The sequence below is a fragment of the Podarcis erhardii genome (genome assembly GCF_964252035.2).
Source record: "Podarcis erhardii genome assembly, chromosome: 14".
NCBI lineage: Eukaryota > Metazoa > Chordata > Lepidosauria > Squamata > Lacertidae > Podarcis > Podarcis erhardii.
The window spans coordinates 44,729,325-44,749,955 of NC_138503.1; the positions used below are offsets into that span (position 1 = coordinate 44,729,325).

Below are 20,631 nucleotides of genomic sequence, written 5' to 3' on the forward strand. Positions count from 1 at the left end.
TTGCACATACCTTTGTAAATCAAGAAAATCTTTAATAAAAATACATTTTTTTAAAAAAAGAAACTCATCTTCCATTTTGCCTTCCCACACACAAGGAACACGAAACCTGCCAGCACAGCTCATTTGAGGCCTAGGGGAACAGCTATGAGAAAGCAACAGCGGCAAACATCATGTGGGGAGACGGTAGCAGTGGCAGAATGAGGCCCAAGGCATTGTGAATTGGCCATTTAACTTTGCAGAGGTGGAAAAGCCGGCAGAAAGTCTACGTATACAAGCTTTTTGTCAGGCCTGGAATTTATTAAATGCAGAGGGGAGGGGGACTGTAAGCATGCCATTTCCCATGCTAATAAAAAATGCATTAAAAGTGTGCTTGTGAGCCCCCGACTTCAGAACTGCCCCCAATGAAACAATTTGAGGAATTAAAAGAAAGACCTTTACCTTGGAGATTTAATTAATTCCGTGTTCCCAGCCATGCCATGACCTTGACTAAACAAATACTGGCGCTCGTGTTCGGAACGGCTGTCCTGGGAAAGAAGGGGTGAGAAGCCCAAGAATCATGATGGGGTACAGATTCCAAGCAATCTTTTAGAGACTTAAGGGCTACTCTGAACAACTGCTCAGACCCCCGCTGTGTTTAATCTCCACATTTCTCCCGTATAATATGAAACCGAATAGCTGGCATTCCCCTCAAATTGCTGTAAGACAGACTTGTAAGGGTTTTGAAAGCAAGGCTTTCCCCCACAAATTTCAAGTCCTGTTGGATGCACTGAGAAAACCAGAAGTATATGGACACTTCCTGTGTCACACAACTCTTACTCCAGTGCTGGTCCACGAGCCACCGGCTTTTGGTTGCAGTAACTCCACCACAGTCCAGGTTTGGTGGAATGTTTCAAAGATCATGGAAATCATAGAACTGTAGAGCTGGAAGGGACTGTGAGGTAATATAGTCCAAGCCAGTGCAATGCAGGAATGGTTTTGCCCAACGTGGCGCTCGAACCCGCAACCCAGAGATTAAGAGTCTCATGGTCTACCAAGTGAACTGGTCCCTTGGCACAATTGGGGGGGGGGGAATGTCAGTCCATCACATAATATAGCATGGGAAGCACTGCCCTGGCCATCCAGTCTTCAGTCCCCTCTAATCATCACCAAAAGGTACTATAAAAAGGGGGAGAGGAAAAAAACACTGTACAAGTATTACTTAGGCTTACTTGGAACTAATCTCTAATGTATTCAAGCATACGCACTATTTTCATATTTATTTCACTTATTAATGGCTTCCCATCTTGAAGCAATCCATGTCACAACATAAAACAATTACAGCATAACATTCTTCTTTATCTTTCTTTAGTTTTTTCTCTCTTTTTCTTTTCTCTCGCTTTCTCTTTCTTTAGCTTTAAACTTTCCTTGCCTTTTCCTCCTTCTGACTTTGTTCCCTTTTAGACTAAGTAGCTGTTTTATCTCAGCATATTATAAATAAATATATACTTTGCAATGGAGATGTCTTTTTATACGTCTTTGAATAAATAAATTTAGAACCGGGGGGAGGGGGGATAAATAAAAGCAGCTAAAACATTTGCATATGTAAAAACAATTCAAAACGACAACGGCGCCTATGTAAAAACAGCTCATGTCTGAGACAGATACCAGCTGGGATAAAGACCTTAGGTGGTTTGTTGAAAGGAGGACATCTTTAGCAGGTGCCGAAAAGACAACATAATCATAGAGTTGGAAGGGAGCCTGAGAGCCATCTAACCCAACCCTCTGCAATGCAGGAATATGCAGCTGCCCCAAACAGAGAAGTAAACTTTCACAGGAACAGGTTGCCAGTATCACAGGGACCCTGAGAGTTAGTCTAGTCCAGTGGCCTTCAATCGATCGAGGCCTGAGACCCGACTGCATGCAACTGCAGCTTTCTGTTTACTGCAAAGGGGGCAGCGTAAAATCTAAAACTCACTGTGCATATTTAGCATATCCGCTTTTGCAGCAGAAACACAAGTACATGTGTGTCAGGGAACTGACATCGGAGCCAGAGGTGGAGGCAAGGCTCTCAAGCGATGCTGGAGAGGGGCCCAGCAGGGAGAGAGGGAGCTCATCGGCTGGGGAAGGAAATCAGCGCAACACCAGTAGAGAAGGGGGGCCGATGGGGGATTCGGAGAGGAGGCTCCAAGACTCTTCGCCAGAAACCAGTGGAGAGAGCACGGGCACTCCACTGCCCACTCCCTCCCTGCGCAGAAGACTTCCGTGCAGGGAAAGTAGGAGGAGACTTGGCGTCAAACAACTTCTTTGCTGGAAGAGGTTCAAAAAACGCCCACTGACGGATTCTGCTGGCGACTGAACAGCCACGGAGTGAAGGGCTATCAGCCAGAACAGGTTTAACCAGGCTACCTAGCCAGGAGTGGCGGTAACTTACACACGAGCAACCCCTTATAACCATTACAATGTGCCTACACACCAACCTTTAAACCGTAGTAATGCAAGTGAGCCCAGTGCTCCTCCGCCTGCCTCTTCTGCAGGAACTCGTAAGACTGAACCCGACGTTGCCGGGCCTGTTCCGACTCGGGGCGGGAAAACCTCACCTGGAAAAGGTGTCATTTTCCTACGATTAGCCACAGGATCCAGGCACCAAAAATGTCAGACAGAAGAAACCTAGTCTAACCCCCAATCCCATGTATGGAAATCCTCTCTGAGTCCACAGTGGTTCTCAAGGAATTAAAAATGTACCGAAGCCAGAAAGCTTGTTTTTGAAAGGACTGTCTCTAAGACATCAAGCTGCTGGAGATGCGACTGGGATAATTCTTCCCTAAAACATTTATTTGTACAATGTCCTACATTGAAAAAATTCTGGCAGAAGGTGATAGAGACAATCAACATGACTTTAAGCAATATTTGAAATTCATTTTTATAAATACCATGAGGTCTGGTTAACTACAATAGCAATTCCCCACCCCCTTTTCTTTGTAATGTATACAATATCTTTTTTCTTTTTCATTCTGTTTTGTTTTCTACATGGGCACTATTTCTTGTTTCTTCTTCTTCTTTGTGTCTTCTCTTACTCTGTGCACTTGTAATTCTGTCATTTTTATTTTTCAATAAAGAATATACTATTAAAAAAATAAGAACGCCAACCAAAATTACTGGCAATGCAGCTGCGGCTGGAGCCACTGCTTGCCCTTTTTCACAGCTCCACCTGTTCTCACTCCCGTTTTCCGGAAGGAAAAGGGTTCCTAGTCCTCATGGCTGATATGGACGTGACTTGCCTCTACTTTCCTACGCTGTTCTCACCTATGAATTACCGTATTTTTTGCTCTATAAGAAGAGTTTGGATTTGATATCCCGCCATTCAGTCCCTTTAAGGAGTCTCAAAGCGGCTAACAATCTCCTTTCCCTTCCTCCCCCACAACAAACACTCTGTGAGGTGAGTGGGGCTGAGAGACTTCAGAGAAGTGTGACTGGCCCAAGGTCACCCAGCAGCTGCATGTGGAGGAGCGGGGAAGCGAACCCGGTTCCCCAGATTACGAATCTACTGCTCTTAACCACTACACCACACTGGCTCTTTGGAAATGTGTGTGCATCTTATGGAGCGAATGCAGGCTGCGCAGCTATCACAGAAGCCAGAAAACCAAAGGGATTTCTGCTTTCACTGCACAGCGATCCCTCTTGCTGTTCTGGCTTCTGAGATTCAGAATATTTTTTTTCTTGTTTTCCTCCTCCAAAAACTAGGTGCATCTTACAGAGCGAAAAATATGGTATTTCCAGATTCTTTCACAGTTCTTTTATGCAGACCGAGGCATCACACCAAGTTTTCTATGTGCAGGGCGAAATGCACCGAGCAGCATTACGAGACCCCTCGCTTCCTTGTCTGAAGCGGTGACGCCCAGAGATACAGGACTATATGCTTGAGTGTGGAGGGGATAAGGAAGCAGAGGGGATGGAGATGTGTCTCTGTGCATGTATGTGGGCATGCACATGTTAGGAAGCACACAGCTGGAACGGAGGATCCCAAGGAGGTTTCCTAGACCAGAGTTCTTCAACGCTGCGTCCGCAAGCGCTGTTGGGACGACAACTCCCATGATCCCTGGCTGTGGGCTACGATTGCTGTGAACGATGGGAGTCATACTCCAACAACATCTGGGGACCCACAGGTTGAGAAAGGCTGGTCTAGAAGGACACTGTCCTAGCATACTCAAGATGGCTCTCTGGCGAAGGAAAAGGAAGAAGACGACTTGTGGAAGGCCAGGAAGTTAGGAAAAGGGATGCGACTGATAGTAAAGGGAAGACAAGACTCAACTAATCAAGGAAATAGGTTTGAAAGGTTGGGTCTAATGCCCCCCCCCCCCGCCAACTGCATTCCTTAGCAGCGTTTCTCAAACTTGGGTCTCCTAGCTGTTGTCGGACTACAACTCCCATCATCCCTGACCACTGGTCCGGCTAGCTTGGGATAGTGGGAGTTGTAGTCCAACAGCAGCTGAGGACCCAAGTTTGAGAAGCAGAGCCTTAAAGCAAGGAAGCTGTAGCCTCCAGTCACTAGCGGACTCGGTCCCAGACAGCATGGCCGAAGGGCCAGGGATTATGGGAGTTGTAGTGCAAGAGCAAGAGGAAGGGTTTCAGCTCAGCGGTAGAACATCTGTCTTGCATGCGCAAGGTCCCTGGTTCAGTCCCCAGCATCTCCAGGTAGGGCTACGAATACCCCCTGCCCCAAACCCTGGAGAGCTGCTGCCAGTCAGTGTAGGCACTCCTGAGCTTGAAGAACCAATGGTCTGACATGGCATAAGGCAGGTTCATATCTTCCTTACATCTGGAAGAGTTGTAGTTTTGCCACTCTTGGTTAAAGAAACACAGGGAGTTTAAAGAGACAGAGGCCTTAGCTCTGTGGCAGAATGTCGCAGGTTCAGTCCCCAGCTTCTCCAGTTAAGGAAGCTGCCAGTCAGAGAAGGCATTACTGGGTTAGATAAACAAATAGTCCAAGCTGGTACAAAGCAGCTTCCTACATACATTTCTAGGCTACAGATTCTGAAGTGCTGCTAAATAGGGAGTTTGGGCCTACCGTGATCTGCTTGACGTCTTCTTCTGCTTCATCCTGGGAAGAATCGCCAGCTGTTAACAAGAGGGAAGGGAGCGTGAAAATCACTATTAAAATGCCTTGACAGCCAACATTTCTCCAGGCAGGGATGTGCGATCTCCAAGATAGATGCCATTACGTTTTCTGGAGTTGCCAGGGGAACCTCACGACAGGGGTGGGGGGACTTAAGTTTCAGCCCGAGGGCCACTTTCCATTCTGAATGGGCTCCTGAGGGCCACATGCTGGTGGTGGGAAGGATCAGGGGCCAAGAAGGGGCAAAGCAGCAAATGTAAATGTTGACTTTGGTACATAGTAGGCAACACACATACACACATCCCTCCTCACATCCGCCACCCCAACCAGCCGGTCTATGTCCCAACCAGACAAATATACTTGGGGGTTCGAAGCAGGGGCATGTGAGGGCTGAGGCCGGGGGAGAATCCCGAGAGCATACAGCATCGCACCTGGCCCCAGAGTCTGAGGACACCCACCCCTGATATAAGAGCCCTCTTGGATCACACTACAGGCCTATCTAATCTAGCGTTTTTGCTTCCCTATAGGGATCAATTTGCTGCTTCTGGGAGATCCAAAAGCAGTAGACCTGAAGGAGCGTCTCCACCCCCATCGTTCTGCCCGGACGCTGAGGTCCAGCGCCGAGGGCCTTCTGGCGGTTCCCTCACTGCGAGAAGCAAAGCTACAGGGAGCCAGGCAGAGGGCCTTCTTGGTAGTGGCACCCGCCCTGTGGAACACCCTCCCATCAGATGTCAACGAGATAAACAACTACCTAACATTTAGAAGACATCTGAAGGCAGCCCTGTTCAGGGAAGTTTTTAATGTGTGACATTTTAATGTATTTTTTGTATTTGTTGGAACCCGCCCAGAGTGGCTGGGGAAACCCAGCCAGATGGGCAGGGTACAAATAATAAACTATTATTATTATTATTATTATTATTATTATTATTATTAACACAAAAGCAATAGCCACCCACCCTCCCTTGAGAGCAAGGGCACAATATAAACGTTAGTAACAATGATAACGACAATTTGTTCTTTCGTATATAGCTTCCATCTCTGTGTGCAATATATATTCATCACTGAGTTTTCCCTTGATGGGATGATCCTCCACAAACACACTTTTGGAGCCGTCCAAGACTAGCAGTTTGCACCCTAAAAGAGGAGCCTGCTGGATCAGACCAATGGCCCAGCATCCTGTTCTCCCAGGAGTCAACTAGACTCCTTGCAGGGAAACTTGCAAGCGAGATTCAAGCACAACAGCACCCTCTGCCCCTGCAGCTTCCAGCAACTGATATTCAGAAGCACAGCTGCCTCCTGACTGAGGAGGAGGAACAGCCATCAAGGCCAGTAGCTGTCGCCAAGCCCTTTCCCTCCACAAATTTTTCTGATTCTCCTTTTAAAGCCATCTCGGCTAGCAGCCCCCGCTGAGAAAGGCCCATAGTCTGACCAGCCAGTCGACAGAGAAAGCCTAGCAAGCCACTCACGCTCATTAGCAGCTTCTCGCTCTCTGTATTTGGCATCTGCCTTGTCCAAGTAGGTGAAACTCGGCCTCATTTGCAGGATTCCATGGAGAGGTGTAAGGTGAAGCTCACCTGGAGGAAAAAGAAGGACATTTTCACAGCCATTTTCACTGTCTAGGGAAGAAACAAGCAGGCAGAGCCATACCCCTGAACACGCAGGCAGGATGATGGAAATATTGTCGCCAATCATCTCATTAACAGAATCCCGACATTTTATTTATATATATATATATATTTATATATATATTTATATACACACACACACACACACACACACACAGTGGTGCCTCGCAAGACGAAATTAATCCGTTCCGCGAGTCTCTTCGTCTAGCGGGTTTTCCGTCTTGCGAGGCGTTCGTCTTGCGGGGCACCACTGTGTGTGTGTGTGTGTGTGTGTGTGTGTGTGTGTGTATAGATGAGTGCTCAAGTATTTGAATTGTTAAAGGAATGGTGAGGAATCTGTGGCCCTTCAAGGGCATCTGGACTAGTATTTATTTAGTGAATTTCTTCATTTCAATTATTCAGTAAATTTGTTTGTTCATATCACACCCTTCTTCCTAAAACGAGCCAAGGGCAGATTCACAACTGAAAAACAAAAACCGTAAACATTCTAAGAACAGTTACAGTTTTAAAAGATTCTAAAAGCATATGCCAAACCAATAAAAATCTTTTAAAACTAAAATAAAAGCAGTCATAGTTAAAAACATCCGGTGATCTCGGATTTGCCAGTAACAATATACTTCAGCCTCCCAATGCCTGCATCAACAGGAAGATTTTCAAATGCCTACTGAAAGCTAATGTAGGCAAATGCACCTCACTAGGGAGGGCATTCCACGATTGGGGAGCCACCACTGAAAAAGCCCTGCCACAGTTCAATCAATGGTGCCACCACCAACAAGGTCTCACCTGCCATCTGTAGTATCAAGATGGTTGATACTGAGGAAAGCGCTCTTTTAAATACAGTGGTACCTCGCAAGACGAAATTAATTCGTTCTGCGAGTTTTTTCATCTTGCGAAGCACGGACTTTGGAAAAGCTTCAAAAATCACCAAAGTCTTCAAAAACCTCAAAAAAGGCTACCACACCGCGTGCTATGAGTTGCTCCTCGAAGTGAATGCACGGTTTTAAGAAAAAGGAAACAAACTTGCAAGACAAAGGAAACAAACTTGCAAGATGTTTTCGTCTTGCAAAGCAAGCCCATAGGGAAATTTGTCTTGCGAAGCAACTCAAAAAACGAAAAACTCTTTCGTCTTGCGAGTTTTTTGTCTTATGAAGCATTCGTCTTGCGAGGTACCACTGTAGAAAAAGAAGAAGAAGAGTTTGGATTTGATATCCCGCCTTTCACTCCCTTTAAGGAGTCTCAAAGCGGCTAACATTCTCCTTTCCCTTCCTCCCCCACAACAAACACTCAGTGAGGTGAGTGAGGCTGAGAGACTTCAGAGAAGTGTGACTAGCCCAAGGTCACCCAGCAGCTGCATGTGGAGGAGCGGAGACACAAACCCGGTTCCCCAGATTACGAGACTACCGCTCTTAACCACTACACCACACTGGCTCCCACTGTACTTGGATCCCAAGCCATATAGGGCTTTGCATGCTAGTACAAACACCCTGAATTGGGGCTGGAAGCTCACTGGCAAACTCCCATTATGGCCAGGTTGGCTGAAGCTAATAGAGTCCAACAAACCACTTGGAAAGCCACAGGTTCCCCATCTCTTCTACCAAAATTGGTACAAGCCTTGAGAATTCAAGTGTCACCTTTTCTACTTTTCTTTCTTTGCTTGTTTGTTACACAAGAAAATACTTAATAAAAGCTAAATTTAAAAAGTAACCTTTTCTGTAGATTGCAGCAGCATATCGCGATATGTTACTGGTCGTCTGTGAGGAGGAGAACGTTTGCTTGTCCATCATCTTCCTGAAAGGACAGGAAGTTACCTCAATTATATCTACCAGAGCAGTGGTATTCTACTAGCAGGTCACAGCCCAGGATCAGACCGCATTCACTGCTTTTTAAGGAGAAACAGGGTAAATGTCCACAGTACAAATGTATACATTCTAGTTACGCACTGCATGTCTGCTCAGAAGGAAGGCCTGCAGAATTTGCCCCCAAACATGTGCAGGATTGTAATCCAAGGCCCAGTTAAGATGTTAACAACCTGTAAATTACAGTGGTACCTCGGGTTAAGTACTTAATTCGTTCGGGAGGTCCGTACTTAACCTGAAACTGTTCTTAAGCTGAAGCACCACTTTAGCTAATGGGGCCTCCTGCTGCCGCCGCACAATTTCTGTTCTCATCCTGAAGCAAAGTTCTTTACCTGAAGCACTATTTCTGGGTTAGCGGAGTCTGTAACCTGAAGCGTATGTAACCCAAGGTACCACTGTAAATAACTCAGAGCTTTCCAAACTGTGTGTCGCCACACATTAGTGTGACGGCTGCAGTGTGTAGCTGTGTCACGTGAACGCTCCCCATTCTCCTCCCGGGGCTGGAAAGGGGTTAGTTTGCTAGTAAAACTGAATTACTGTGTTGCAAAAAGATGCACACATAAAAAGTGTTTCACTGACATGACAAGTTTGGAAAGCTCTGACATAACCGATAAGCCATTGTCTTTCAGATTGAGAATGAGCATTGGGCCCATGATCTTTCTCCCCGAGTATTGCAATTCTATGCTTCCTGAGTTTCTCAATCCATTGTTTACATTGAAACTTGAACCAGGAAACTGTGGTTTAAATTCCTGACTTCAAACCAGAATATGAAGTCAAGTTCGGGGACAAGGGAGAGCAGGCACAATCAAGATCTTTATATCTAAACCTGGCTTCTCCACCCTGGAAAGCTGGGGGGTTGTCAATGCCAGCTGCCGTTTGGGGATCTCTATCACACATACACAAAAAATAAAAAGAGTTTTTTAGGGAAGAGGGATGGCCGCTAAACTAGTATGTCTACTATGGAAATGCACTCCCAAGACAGAGAGAGAAAAGGGAAGAGGAGGAGAAAGAGAGATCTACGTTTAAGTAATTAAGTTTGGATCCAAAGATTCAAGTAGAGGATGACAATTGAAAGCAACTCTACTAGAGAAAACAATGATGTGTAGAATGGGTGGAAGGATGCTCTGTGTTCAGAAGAGGGAAAGAACACAGGCGTATATTTTTAGATGTGATAAAAGAGCCACAGGTTGAGCAGCTGAAACACAAATTGCTCCATTGCTCAGCTTTCAGGCTATATGCATATTCCGATTTTAACAGGGAAATCAGCCTTAGTATGGATCAGGCCATTGGTCCATACAGCTCAGTGTTGTCTACTCTGACTGGCAGCCACTCTCCAAGGTTTCAGGCTTTCCACAGCCTTCTCTGGAGGCACCAGGGACTGCACCTGCAAAGCAGATCCTCTGCCGTCCCCCAGAACACTCAGGATCTTATATTCAGGAAGCAGCTTTATGCCAAAAGCCAGACCCAGTGGTCCATCTACCTCAGTATCACCAACACTGGCATGCAGCTGGTGCCCAGGTTTTGCAGACAAGGAGTCTCTCCGAGGAGATGCCAGTGATGGACGTTTTAGGGCTTTGGGGTCTCGGTTACAGGCCCAGCACATCTCCACTGCCTCACTCTGCTGGCCAAGCAATAGTAGAGTCAAAACCCAGCTCCTTGATCTACAGCAAAAACGGTACTTACGAGGAATACGTGCTGGTTTCATCTGTACACGTGCCATCGACATTGAGCGCAATCTGCTCTCCTTTGCTGCGGCAGTAATTGGGGTTCAAAGTGTCAATGGCCATTTCCAGCTCAACCTAAGCACCGGTAGATCAGCAGTACATTGACAATTAATAAGCAGAATAGAATAATCAGGGAAAGATGAACCAAAACACAAAGTGTCTGATTAAAATCTGTAACAGTAACTGTAAGCCTGTATTAAGAGTCAGGGACCTTTAAAAAAAAAAAGGAAAAGAAAAAAAAAAAAAGATGTGTTTCAATCTTTTTTAAAAAAATACGCATTAGGTTTTCAAGAGCGACAACATACAAAAGCTAATGCTATTCTAGGCTGCATCAACCAAAGTATAGTGTCCAGTTCAAGGGAAGTACCGTATTTTTCCGTGTATAGTGGACGCTTGGGTTGAAAACATGATCCATGTGGGATGCACATTCGTAACCTGCAGCGTTCGCAACCCAAGTCTGCGCATGCGCGGGTTGCGATTTGGTCTTCTGTGTATGCACAAAGCGTGATTTAGCACTTCTGCGCATGTACGACCGCTGAAACCCGAAAGTAACCCATTCTGGTACTTCCGGGTTTCAATGGTCCATAACCTGAAAAAACGCGACCTGAAGCGGCTGTAACCTGAGGTATGACTATACAGTGGTGCCCCGCAAGACGAATGCCTCGCAAGACGGAAAACTCGCTAGACGAAAGGGTTTTCCGTTTTGGAGGTGCTTCGCAAAACGAATTTCCTATGGGCTTGCTTCGCAAGACGAAAATGTCTTGCGAGTTCCTGCGGGGTTTTTTTCCTCCCCCCCCTTTTTCTAAGCCGCTAAGCCGCTTATCTGCTTATCCGCTAATAGCGCTAATCCGCTAAGCCATCAATGGGCTTGCTTTGCAAGACGAAAAAACCGCTAGACGAAGAGACTCGCGGAACGGATTCTCTTCGTCTTGCGAGGCACCACTGTATAAGACTAGGTTTTTTTACCTTAAAAATAATGTCAAAAATTAGGGGGTGTCTTATACACGGGGCCATCTCCCCCCATTTTTCTTAAATCTGAGTCCCCCAAAACAGTGGGCGTGATATAGACGGAAAAAATACATTAAGTGTACCGCTCTATTCTGCCCTGGTCAGACCACACCTGGAATACTGTGCCCAATTCTGGACACCACATTTTAAGAAGGATGCTGTCAAGCTGGAATGAGTGCAGAGGAGGGCAACCAAGATGATCAAGGGTCTGGAAAGCAAGCCTGATGGGAATGGCTGATGGCTTCGATCAGTGGAACTGGCACATTTACAGGTGCCACATAATACTCTCACTCAGTGGCGGAGCTTCATGCTCCGGTACCGGGGGGGGGGGGCATAGAGCAGGTGGGGGCGTCCTGGGGCGTGGTGTGCTGCCCGTAGGGGCGTGGCGCACAGCACGAGTGGGAGCGCAGCCGCGATGGCACCCTGCCGTGATTGTGCTGCCAGGGGCGGTGTGCTCCACCCACACGCCTCTTCCTCCGCCAGTGCTCTCATTGCATCTGTAGCAACTCAGTTGTTTAGTGTGGCAGCGCTGACACTTTGGAACTCCCTGCTTATTGATACCCGGCAAGCGCCTTCACTGTATTATTTCCGGCGCCTGCTGAATCCATTCCTATTCAGACAACCCTTCTCAGGTGCTTAAAAAGTTTTACAGTGGTGCCCCGCAAGACGAACGCCTCGCAAGACGGAAAACCCGCTAGACGAAAGGGTTTTCCGTTTTGGAGGTGCTTCGCAAAAAGAATTTCCCTATGGGCTTGCTTCGCAAGACGAAATGTCTTGCGAGTTCCTGCGGGTTTCCCCCCTTTTTTCCCCCACCGCTAAGCCGCTTATCAGCTGATCTGCTGATAAGCCACTTATCAGCTGATCCGCTAAAAGCCGCTAAACCGCTAATAGCGCTAATCCGCTAAGCTGTCAATGGGCTTGCTTCGCAAGACGAAAAAAACGCTATACGAAGAGCCTCACGGAATGGATTAATTTTGTCTTGCGAGGCACCACTGTAATTTGTTTTAAGTCTATTCTACTGTGGTTTATTGCACTCTTCATTATCGCTGCAAATATTTTAGTGATCATTTTACTGCTTTATCCTTTTCGTAGATCGCTTTGAGGGTTTTTCCTCTGACCAAGAGGTACACAAATTCTATGAAATAAGGAGTAAATAGCCAGACCACTTTGTACAGCTAGCCCAACACAGTCTCCACTTAGTGGCAGCAGCCTTCCAGGGTTGAGGATAAAGAATGTCCCCAGCCCTCCCCGGTGATGCCCCACCCCAGCTGTCCGAGGTATGGCACAGTGACTGCAGTGGCTCTGCTAAGCCATAACTTTTCGAAAATAACTCAATTTGGTTATTAAACAACTATTTCCCAAAAAAGAGAATAGGCTCAAACCTTTTGCTGCTTTGGTTTTATCTTTGCCGAAAGATGAGTTACGTCGTCATACGTCATCGAAGCTGGGCGAACGGGATACTATGAAAACACAAAGATATGGCTGCTGTTAAGGCTAAAACAAACCACCACTTTTGGTGCAAGAATGGGGGAAACCTGTCACTGGGGGCATTCACATGGGGGGGGGGGTTTGAGAAGATGCAGCCTCCTCCCAATGAACCATGATTTCCAGCTGAAATCCAATGCTTCATAAGGGGGCTTCCCCTTTCTCTCGCCAGTTTCGTTTTGGGGGTTCCCCCTAACCTTCCAGAGCAAATTTTGCATGCAGGGGAGATGAGCGGAGGGAGAAGTCCTGTTGAGTGAACACAATAGCCACAATGGGTACAACCCTAAATTTGTAGGATTTAAGATGCGCTGGCACCCTTCTCCTCACTGTTAGAAACTAGCCTTTATATCTTTAGTTGGGAGTATTTAGCCTTGTTGCCCGGACCCCGCCTGTATCTCTCACTCTCCAGATGTTGAATGACAACTCGACTCCGATCACATGGCCATGCTTGGTTTGAAGTGAGAAGGGTTGGAGTCAGGAGTTACTCACAGGGTGGGGGTTGGTGGAGGTCAGGTAAAGTCATAGGAAGCTTGGAGAAGCTCCAGGTTGTCACAGGGGCTCCCACAGATGTCTGCGCACCTGTGAGGCCACTGCCCTGAAGCTCCCCTGACTTTAACGCTGCTGCCTCACCTCTCTCCATCCCAGCAAATCCAGTACTGCTGTTGCTAGGAAGACACCACTGCCGCTGCCCCTCAATGAGGCAGCACTGGCTGAAGTCTAACATCTGAAGGAGAACAGATTCCTTGCCCCCTGCTTTAGTTCATTTCCCCTTTAAACAGGTTAATTCGACAATTAACATACCTGGAACAGATACAGCTTCTCTGACAGACTTTTGGCCAGGTACACATCAATCTAACAAAAGGAGGAGGGAGGTTAAAAAAAAGGCATGTTACATTTTATTTAGCACATAGAAGTTTACAAAATCATCCCCAAGAACTATACAACCCTCTTTGGCAGCCACTCAGGCTCAGCACCATATTTGGAGTGCTTCATCATGGAGCCCAACCCGAATCAATTACTCGCCACCAATTTCCATGGCCAAAACCACACAAAGCTGAAAACCTCAAGAGGAAACATACAATGTTCTTTAATCTGTCCTGAAGCCAATGCAAATGGAAGACATGTATATATTTACCTCCTGTATAATTGGGTCATCTTCTTCATTTGCCATAGTAGCATGGAAAGAAAAGTGGTGTTGCTAGTATTGTTTCGAGAGAACTGAAAAAGAAAATCAACAAAATTCAGTTAAGCCAGGACTCTCTTTCTCATTTGTTAGCAAACTTGGCATAACAGCACCTTGATGTGCAGAACTTCATGAGTGGTAAAGTTTGTCTCCATGCTGAAAACAAATAATGATAATAGTATTTACCTGCTAATGAGCTGCCATAGCAGAAGAGCTGAGAAGTCAGTTCAGAGATGCAAGAGGATAGGACAATGACTTGGGGAGAGGAATTGTTTGTCGGTTTTTTTTAACGTATATGAACATGGCAAACTACCCAGCAACACCTCCCCCAACCCCTGGCAAAGTGGTGTAGAGTGCTGGACCTGGGAGTAAAGGTAAAGGGACCCCTGACCATTAGGTCCAGTCGTGGCCGACTCTGGGGTTGCGGTGCTCATCTCGCTTTATTGGCAAAGGGAGCCGGAATACAGCTTCTGGGTCATGTGGCCAGCATGACTAAGCCGCTTCTGGCAAACCAGAGCAGTGCACGGAAATGCCGTTTACCTTCCCGCCGGAGCGGTACCTATTTATCTACTTGCACTTTGACGTGTTTTCGAACTGCTAGGTTGGCAGGAGCTGGGACCGAGAAACGGGAGCTCACCCCGTCGCAGGGATTCGAACCGCCCACCTTCTGATCAGCAAGTCCTAGGCTCTGTGGTTTAACCCACAGCGCCACCCGCGTCCCGGACCTGGGAGACCAGGGTTCAAATCCCTGCACAGCCATGAAACTCACTGGGTGACCTTGGACCAGTCACAGTCTCGCAGCCTAACCAACCTCACAGGGTTGTTGTGGGATAAATTAGGAAGGAAGAGAACCACGGATGCCACCTGGAGAAAAAGTGGGGTAAACGCGTAAAAAATAATAAATATTATTGGGTTGAAGTAAGACTTAATCCTCATGGAAGTGTAGCGTTGCTGTTGCATTGGTAGGGACAGGGCTGTTGTTTTTTATTCAGTCCTTGTATTTTTATGAAAATAGTATGTATATATTTATTTTAATTACCTGCTAACGTCAGCTGCTCAATCTGCAGAATTCAGAGCGGATTAATTTCTTGGCAGCAGCCTGTGAAAGCTTTGCCACAAAGCTTTGCTGAGCAAAGTGCTGCTATAGGCACAGAAGCAACCAGGGACTGTAAGGGGTGGGGAGAGTTGGCAACCCTAGCAGAGGAATCTATTTGGACAGCCATCATCCAATATTGTGTTAGGGCAGCGAAATAAATAGAAGCCAACTCAGGAGCCAGGGCAGGTCAGGTGGTCAGTGAGTCACCAAGAACTCCCTGGTAAAGCTCATTCATTGTCAGTGCAACTGCTATGCAAGGCTGGGCCCAAGGACAGAGTGCCACTCCCTGCTCTAAAGTAATTTAGCATTGAACACTCAAAACCCACATTCAACTCCTAAAGGTAAAAGAGCAGCAGCCAAGGATAAGGTGAAAAACAGCCACCCCAATGTCATTGATCTAAGAACCCTTCCAAATATATATACCGTATTTTTTGCTCTATAACACGCACCCGACCATAACACACGCGTAGTTTTTAGAGGAGGAAAATTCATAGGCATGCCACCCGTAGGCATTCCCTCCATAACACGCACAGACATTTCCCCTTACTTTCTAGGAGGAAAAAAGTGAGTGTTATGATGCAAAAAAATATGGTAAATCACCTGCCATGACTGCAAAGCTCAAGCTGAACTGGACGACAATTATTTTCTCCCAGAGCTATCAGGAGATCTCAATAAGTTTGCAATGTAAGATAGAACTCGTGGCTGAGGGAAACTGAGGTTATTCTACTTTACTAATAATTCCCCCCCAGGTCTGGGGAAAAGAAGCAAGGTGTGCATTGGCACCTGCTCATTTAAAAAAACCAAAACAAACTCCTTTTCTTGGCAGTGACTAAACCTCCCAAGTCCAGTCACCCTGATGTAACCATACAGCAGAGAAAGAGGAAATGGATTTTTGCCCCAGCAGAAACAACTCTCTCCCTGATCAGGAGAGAATATTCCCAGGGAAGACTTCGGGAAGGAGAGCCTGAAAAACTCACTCAAAGCATTCATTCATTCATTATTTATTTTATTTTATATTTTCCTGAAGGCTCCTTGCCGGGAAGGAGCGTGGCTGATGTAACTATGCAGCAATGGGAAGGCTTTGCAGAGCTCACACATATTTAGGGAGGCTGCTTATTGGGGGGGGGGGTGCGGAGAGAGATGGGGAGCGCTGGATCTCGAACCCCTGGCCTTGTAACTTTTGCCGGAGAGGAGGAAAAGGAGCGTGAAGGCTCCCTCGCCACATATGCAATTCACCGCCCCCCCCCTGAAATGCCCCCTTAGATTATAGGGCCCACCCACTTTGCTAGGCAAACATTGCAGGGCTGGCGCGTGTCTCCCCCACTTTACTTTCCCCTCCTGCTCCCCCCACTCCCAAGATTTGCAACAGGGGGAGAGAGAGAGAGAGAGAGAGGTGGAGGGGGGAGGAAAGGAGAGGAGGATCCACACGACCCGGGCCTTGCAATAAAGAGCAGCATGCAGCCAACCCCAGAAGCTTGCAAAAGTCCGGGAATGGGGAGGCAATTCGCCGCTGCTTCTCCTACCTCGTGGCTCCAAGGGGTGGAGGGGAGAGGCTGCCTTTCCCGGCCCCCCCTCCTCCTCCTCCTCCTCCTCGCGGCAACGTGCCTGCAGGTCCGGCGGGGGGAAATCTCAGCCAGCAGCCATGTTGGTGTAACTCCGGCAGGCACGTGGGAGGGGGTGGGGAAACACACCTCGGCTCCTCCTCTTACCCATAATGCTCGCCGGGGAAGCGGCGCTGCTAGGACGCGGGCGCCAGGGGGCGCTATGTGCGCAGGCTTCGCCGCCGCCGCCGCCGCCTCGTCACAGAGAGGCTCCCTTGAATAAAAGGAAGCGAGCAAAAGCGTACTGGCAGCGGTGGGATTCGAACCCACGCCCCCGAAGAGACTGGAGCCTTAATCCAGCGCCTTAGACCGCTCGGCCACGCTACCGAGATGGGAGAGACCGGCTTCCATATCTTCTTACTCATCCCTGTTTGAGTAATACTAAAAGTTTATGGTTTTGTTTTCCCTCTCCATCAAAGGTGTACAGCTCGACTTTCCATATTTTATTCTTCCCTGTTTAAATGACAATAATCACCATAATACTAATGCTTTGATTTAATTTTTCTTCCCCATTAGAATCTGAGTCGGCCTTCCATATACTTGGCCCTGTTTTAAGAATAATCATACTTTTATTTCTCCCATCAAGATCTGTCAACCTTCCATGCTTTAGACATCCCTGTTTAAATAATTGCCATCATAATTATCATACTGGGCAGGGTCCCTTTACCTTTACCTTAATACTGTAATTTATTTTTCCTTCTCCATCCAGATCCCAAGTTCACCTTCCATATGTTACCTGGCCCTGTTTAAAAAATAATTATTATTATTATTATTATTATTATTATTTTATTATCCTTCCCCATCAAGGTCTGAAACGAGACAGAGCTGTATTTGTGCAGATAGCACAGTGCATGAAATAACAATAGGTGCATTGAAATTAACAGTTATGCTATGGAAATCTATTACTATTATTATTTTGTGTGGCTGGTCAGCTTGCAGGAGGGAAAGCAACTCTATAATCAGAATTAGGCTACCAGCTAACTCTTTGGGGAAAGATTCCGTCAATTATTCATCATGAAGGCTAAATGAAGCGTCCATATTCAGAGGCAGTATATCTCTGAATACCAGTTGGTGGGGAGAGCAACAATTGCCTTCATTCCCCTGCTTGTGTGGACTTCCCAAAGGCATTTGTGAGAGGCAGGATCCTGACTCAGCTGGTCCTCGGCTCTGACCCAGCACCCAATGTTCTCATCAGCCCGGTCGCTAAATAGAACCTGCAGATTCAGAGGCAGCGTACCTTGGAATACCAGTTGACAGTGGGAGCAAATATCTTGTCTTCATCCTCACCTTGAGGGTCTTCCTGGGGAACATCTTTTAAATGCACATTGGCTTTAAATGCACATTGAATCCCAGGATTCTTTGGAATACTCCAAAGAATTCTGGGAACTGTAGTTTGCTGAGGGTGCCGTGGAATGTAGCTCTGTGAGGGGGTAAACTATAGTTCCCAGTATTCTCTAGGCACCTCCCTATGCCACTTTTTTTCTCGCCACAGCCCAGTCCCGGGTTAAACCCTGTGGAGGCCCCATGGCAGTCGAAATCGGGGGGGGGGGTGATGCTCTAGTGGGATAACAGTGAACTAAGAAAGCATGATTGCAATTTTCTTTCAAGATCAAATCAATATTATTTTTGTCTGTTGTTGCGGGGTCCCTAAAAGCCATGGGACCCATAGACTGGTGCCTACTCTGCCTATTTGGTAATCTGGCACTGCCGCAGCCCATCTCTTTGCAAGCTTTTTTGCCCCATCAGCCAACATCACTCCTTGGTTTGCAGGTTGGCTCAGAAGAAAAGCACTAAGGAGAGTAATTTCAGGGAATTAAGGTGCAGAGGGGATCCTGCACTCCTCACTCCATGTCTAAAAAAACCAAGCCCCCACGACTTTAGTTTCTACAGATGGGGAAGATCCTTTCCGCCACTGTTGTCATAGAGATGCAAGAAGGCCGTAGCCTCCAGGTTGCGGTGAGGGCCATCTTAAAGGAGAAGGTGTGACTAAAGAAGAGCGAGTAGTTAAATAACAGTTAACCTAAAATGTTTAAAGGTCTTTAAAGGCTGCAATCCTATGCCCAGGTACCAGGGCGTAATCTCCATTGAAATGAATGGGACCTACTTCTGAGTAGACATGGAAGGATTGCCCTGTAAACATTTTGCTTCTTAGTGGAGCCTGGGGGATTCTCAGGCCCAGGGACCAAATGCGGCCCTCCAGGCCCCTCTATTTGGCCCTCAGAATGTTCCCCAAGTCATCTCCTCCTCTGCCTCACTGGCTTTGCTTCTCCGCCCTGGGTGTTGAATGGAAGATAAAAAGGTCTGTGTGTAGAAATTTACATTTGTTGCTCCACTGGCTACAGCCATATGGCCCTCAGCAGGTTGCCAAAAGGGAATGCGGCCCTTGGTTTGACAAAAACATTATCCACCCCTGTCTTAATGAGGGATCACATAGAATACTGTGCACATGGTTTCTTTTAATATCCCTGAGGTAAAAGGTCTAAAAACTTGCTATTTTAACCGAAAGCTGAAAATTCTTCAAGGAGGCATAGAGAATCTCTGAGGGAGCCAGGACTCTGCCTTGTTTCTTTATGGCTACAGTCCTGTGAAACAGAGAGAGGCTGCAGATTGTGCAGAAAATTACACATAAGTGCAGAAAAAAATAAAACGGCAAGGTTAGCAGACTTTCAGAACATTGAGGAAAGATATTGTGGCCTGGTGGTGTGCAAAAATACTGAGAAAACATGACTTCTGGGCCATGAGACAGCAGAAATGTATGAGTTCTGAACAAAGAATTAATTCCATTGGTTCAGTGCCAGGTGAAAAAGGTTTTTTGAGCCATAATCTTACAGCAGTGTGTGCCTAGTGCCTTTGTTGACATATTTTCAGCACCAGGTAAAAGACAACGTTTCCCCCAGGCTTTCGATAGACTACAATTATGATGTTTTCTTACTAGGGTGCTGCCCAAACTTCCCATGGTTGTGTTATGAGAAAAAAACTGCTCCTTTTTCCTTATGGGGTACCCAAGAGCCCATAAAGAGTCATTTTGTAGGTTCTCTATCGGTAGGAGAAAATAACAGGGACCAACCAGAGAATATTGAGAAGCAAAGCAGCTAGTAAGCCTGATCTTTATTAAACTGTTGCAACAGGGACCTCACTCACCACAAGCAGGAAAGAGGAGGTACCCAGAACAAAGGTGTGCCCCCCCCTTACATAGACTTTTTAAATTGCCCACCCTCAAACTCCAGACCACCCCAGAAACATGATACATACATCACAGAAGGGGTGTATCCCAGGACCACCTCCTCCAATGCATCATACATCACAGGAGGCGGTCCTCTAAAACAGAATCCTGAGTGTGTTGTTTATCTCCTGTCTGGCAGGTTACCTGATTGCATTATCTGGGTTTTGACCACTCTCTTGTTATTATAACTACTTAATTCCTGAATACAGGTCACAGGTCACAGGCTCACCCTATTCACACCTTAAATGTGCCCTTAAGGCAGGATTTGTGAGTACAGAGACAATGGGGAGGTTTTTTCCCATTTCCTTCGACCTTGCAAATAAATATTTGAGGTCATTTTGGGAGAGAGAAAATGGTTTCAGGACTTTTCTGTGGGTTTCAGACATGTGGTTTACATATTTGTATGTGTTTGCTTGGTACATTTACAGTGGTACCTCGGGTTACATGTGCTTCAGATTACATACGCTTCAGGTTACAGACTCCGCTAACCCAGAAATAGTACCTCGGGTTAAGAACTTTGCTTCAGAATGAATGACACCCCATTTAAAGATGAAGAGATTTATAAAAAGGCCCAAAAAACATTGAAAGATTATTTTGAGATAAATTTGAGAACAGACGTGGAGAAAAGAACAATCTGGGATGCTAGCAAAGCCGTGATGCGAGGTTTCCTAATTCAACAGAACTCTATAAAAAGGAAAAGACAAAATGAGAGGAAAGAAAAATTTTTAGGAAAAATGA

At 46.5% G+C, this 20,631-nt stretch overlaps 1 protein-coding gene across 2 annotated transcripts in view; it reads right to left on the reverse strand.

Annotated features, from left to right (window-relative positions):
• The window catches only part of POLR3E (RNA polymerase III subunit E), a 39,315-nt gene extending 22,571 nt beyond the window's left edge, over window positions 1–16,744 (reverse strand). The window contains exons 1-10 of one of the 2 annotated variants that reach the window (XM_081839741.1): window positions 16,593–16,744; window positions 13,926–14,008; window positions 13,592–13,642; window positions 12,688–12,765; window positions 10,257–10,372; window positions 8,423–8,505; window positions 6,559–6,666; window positions 5,045–5,094; window positions 2,457–2,576; window positions 439–524 (exon numbers count right to left, since the gene is read on the reverse strand). In XM_081839741.1, the coding sequence (XP_081695867.1) occupies window positions 439–524; window positions 2,457–2,576; window positions 5,045–5,094; window positions 6,559–6,666; window positions 8,423–8,505; window positions 10,257–10,372; window positions 12,688–12,765; window positions 13,592–13,642; window positions 13,926–13,961 (728 nt within the window). In that variant the 5' untranslated portion in view covers window positions 13,962–14,008; window positions 16,593–16,744. Of the gene's footprint in view, window positions 1–438; window positions 525–2,456; window positions 2,577–5,044; window positions 5,095–6,558; window positions 6,667–8,422; window positions 8,506–10,252; window positions 10,375–12,687; window positions 12,766–13,591; window positions 13,643–13,925; window positions 14,009–16,592 lie in introns of those variants that run through there. The other variant, XM_081839742.1, reaches the window with a different exon arrangement.
• Between the last annotated feature and the right edge of the window lie 3,887 nt (window positions 16,745–20,631).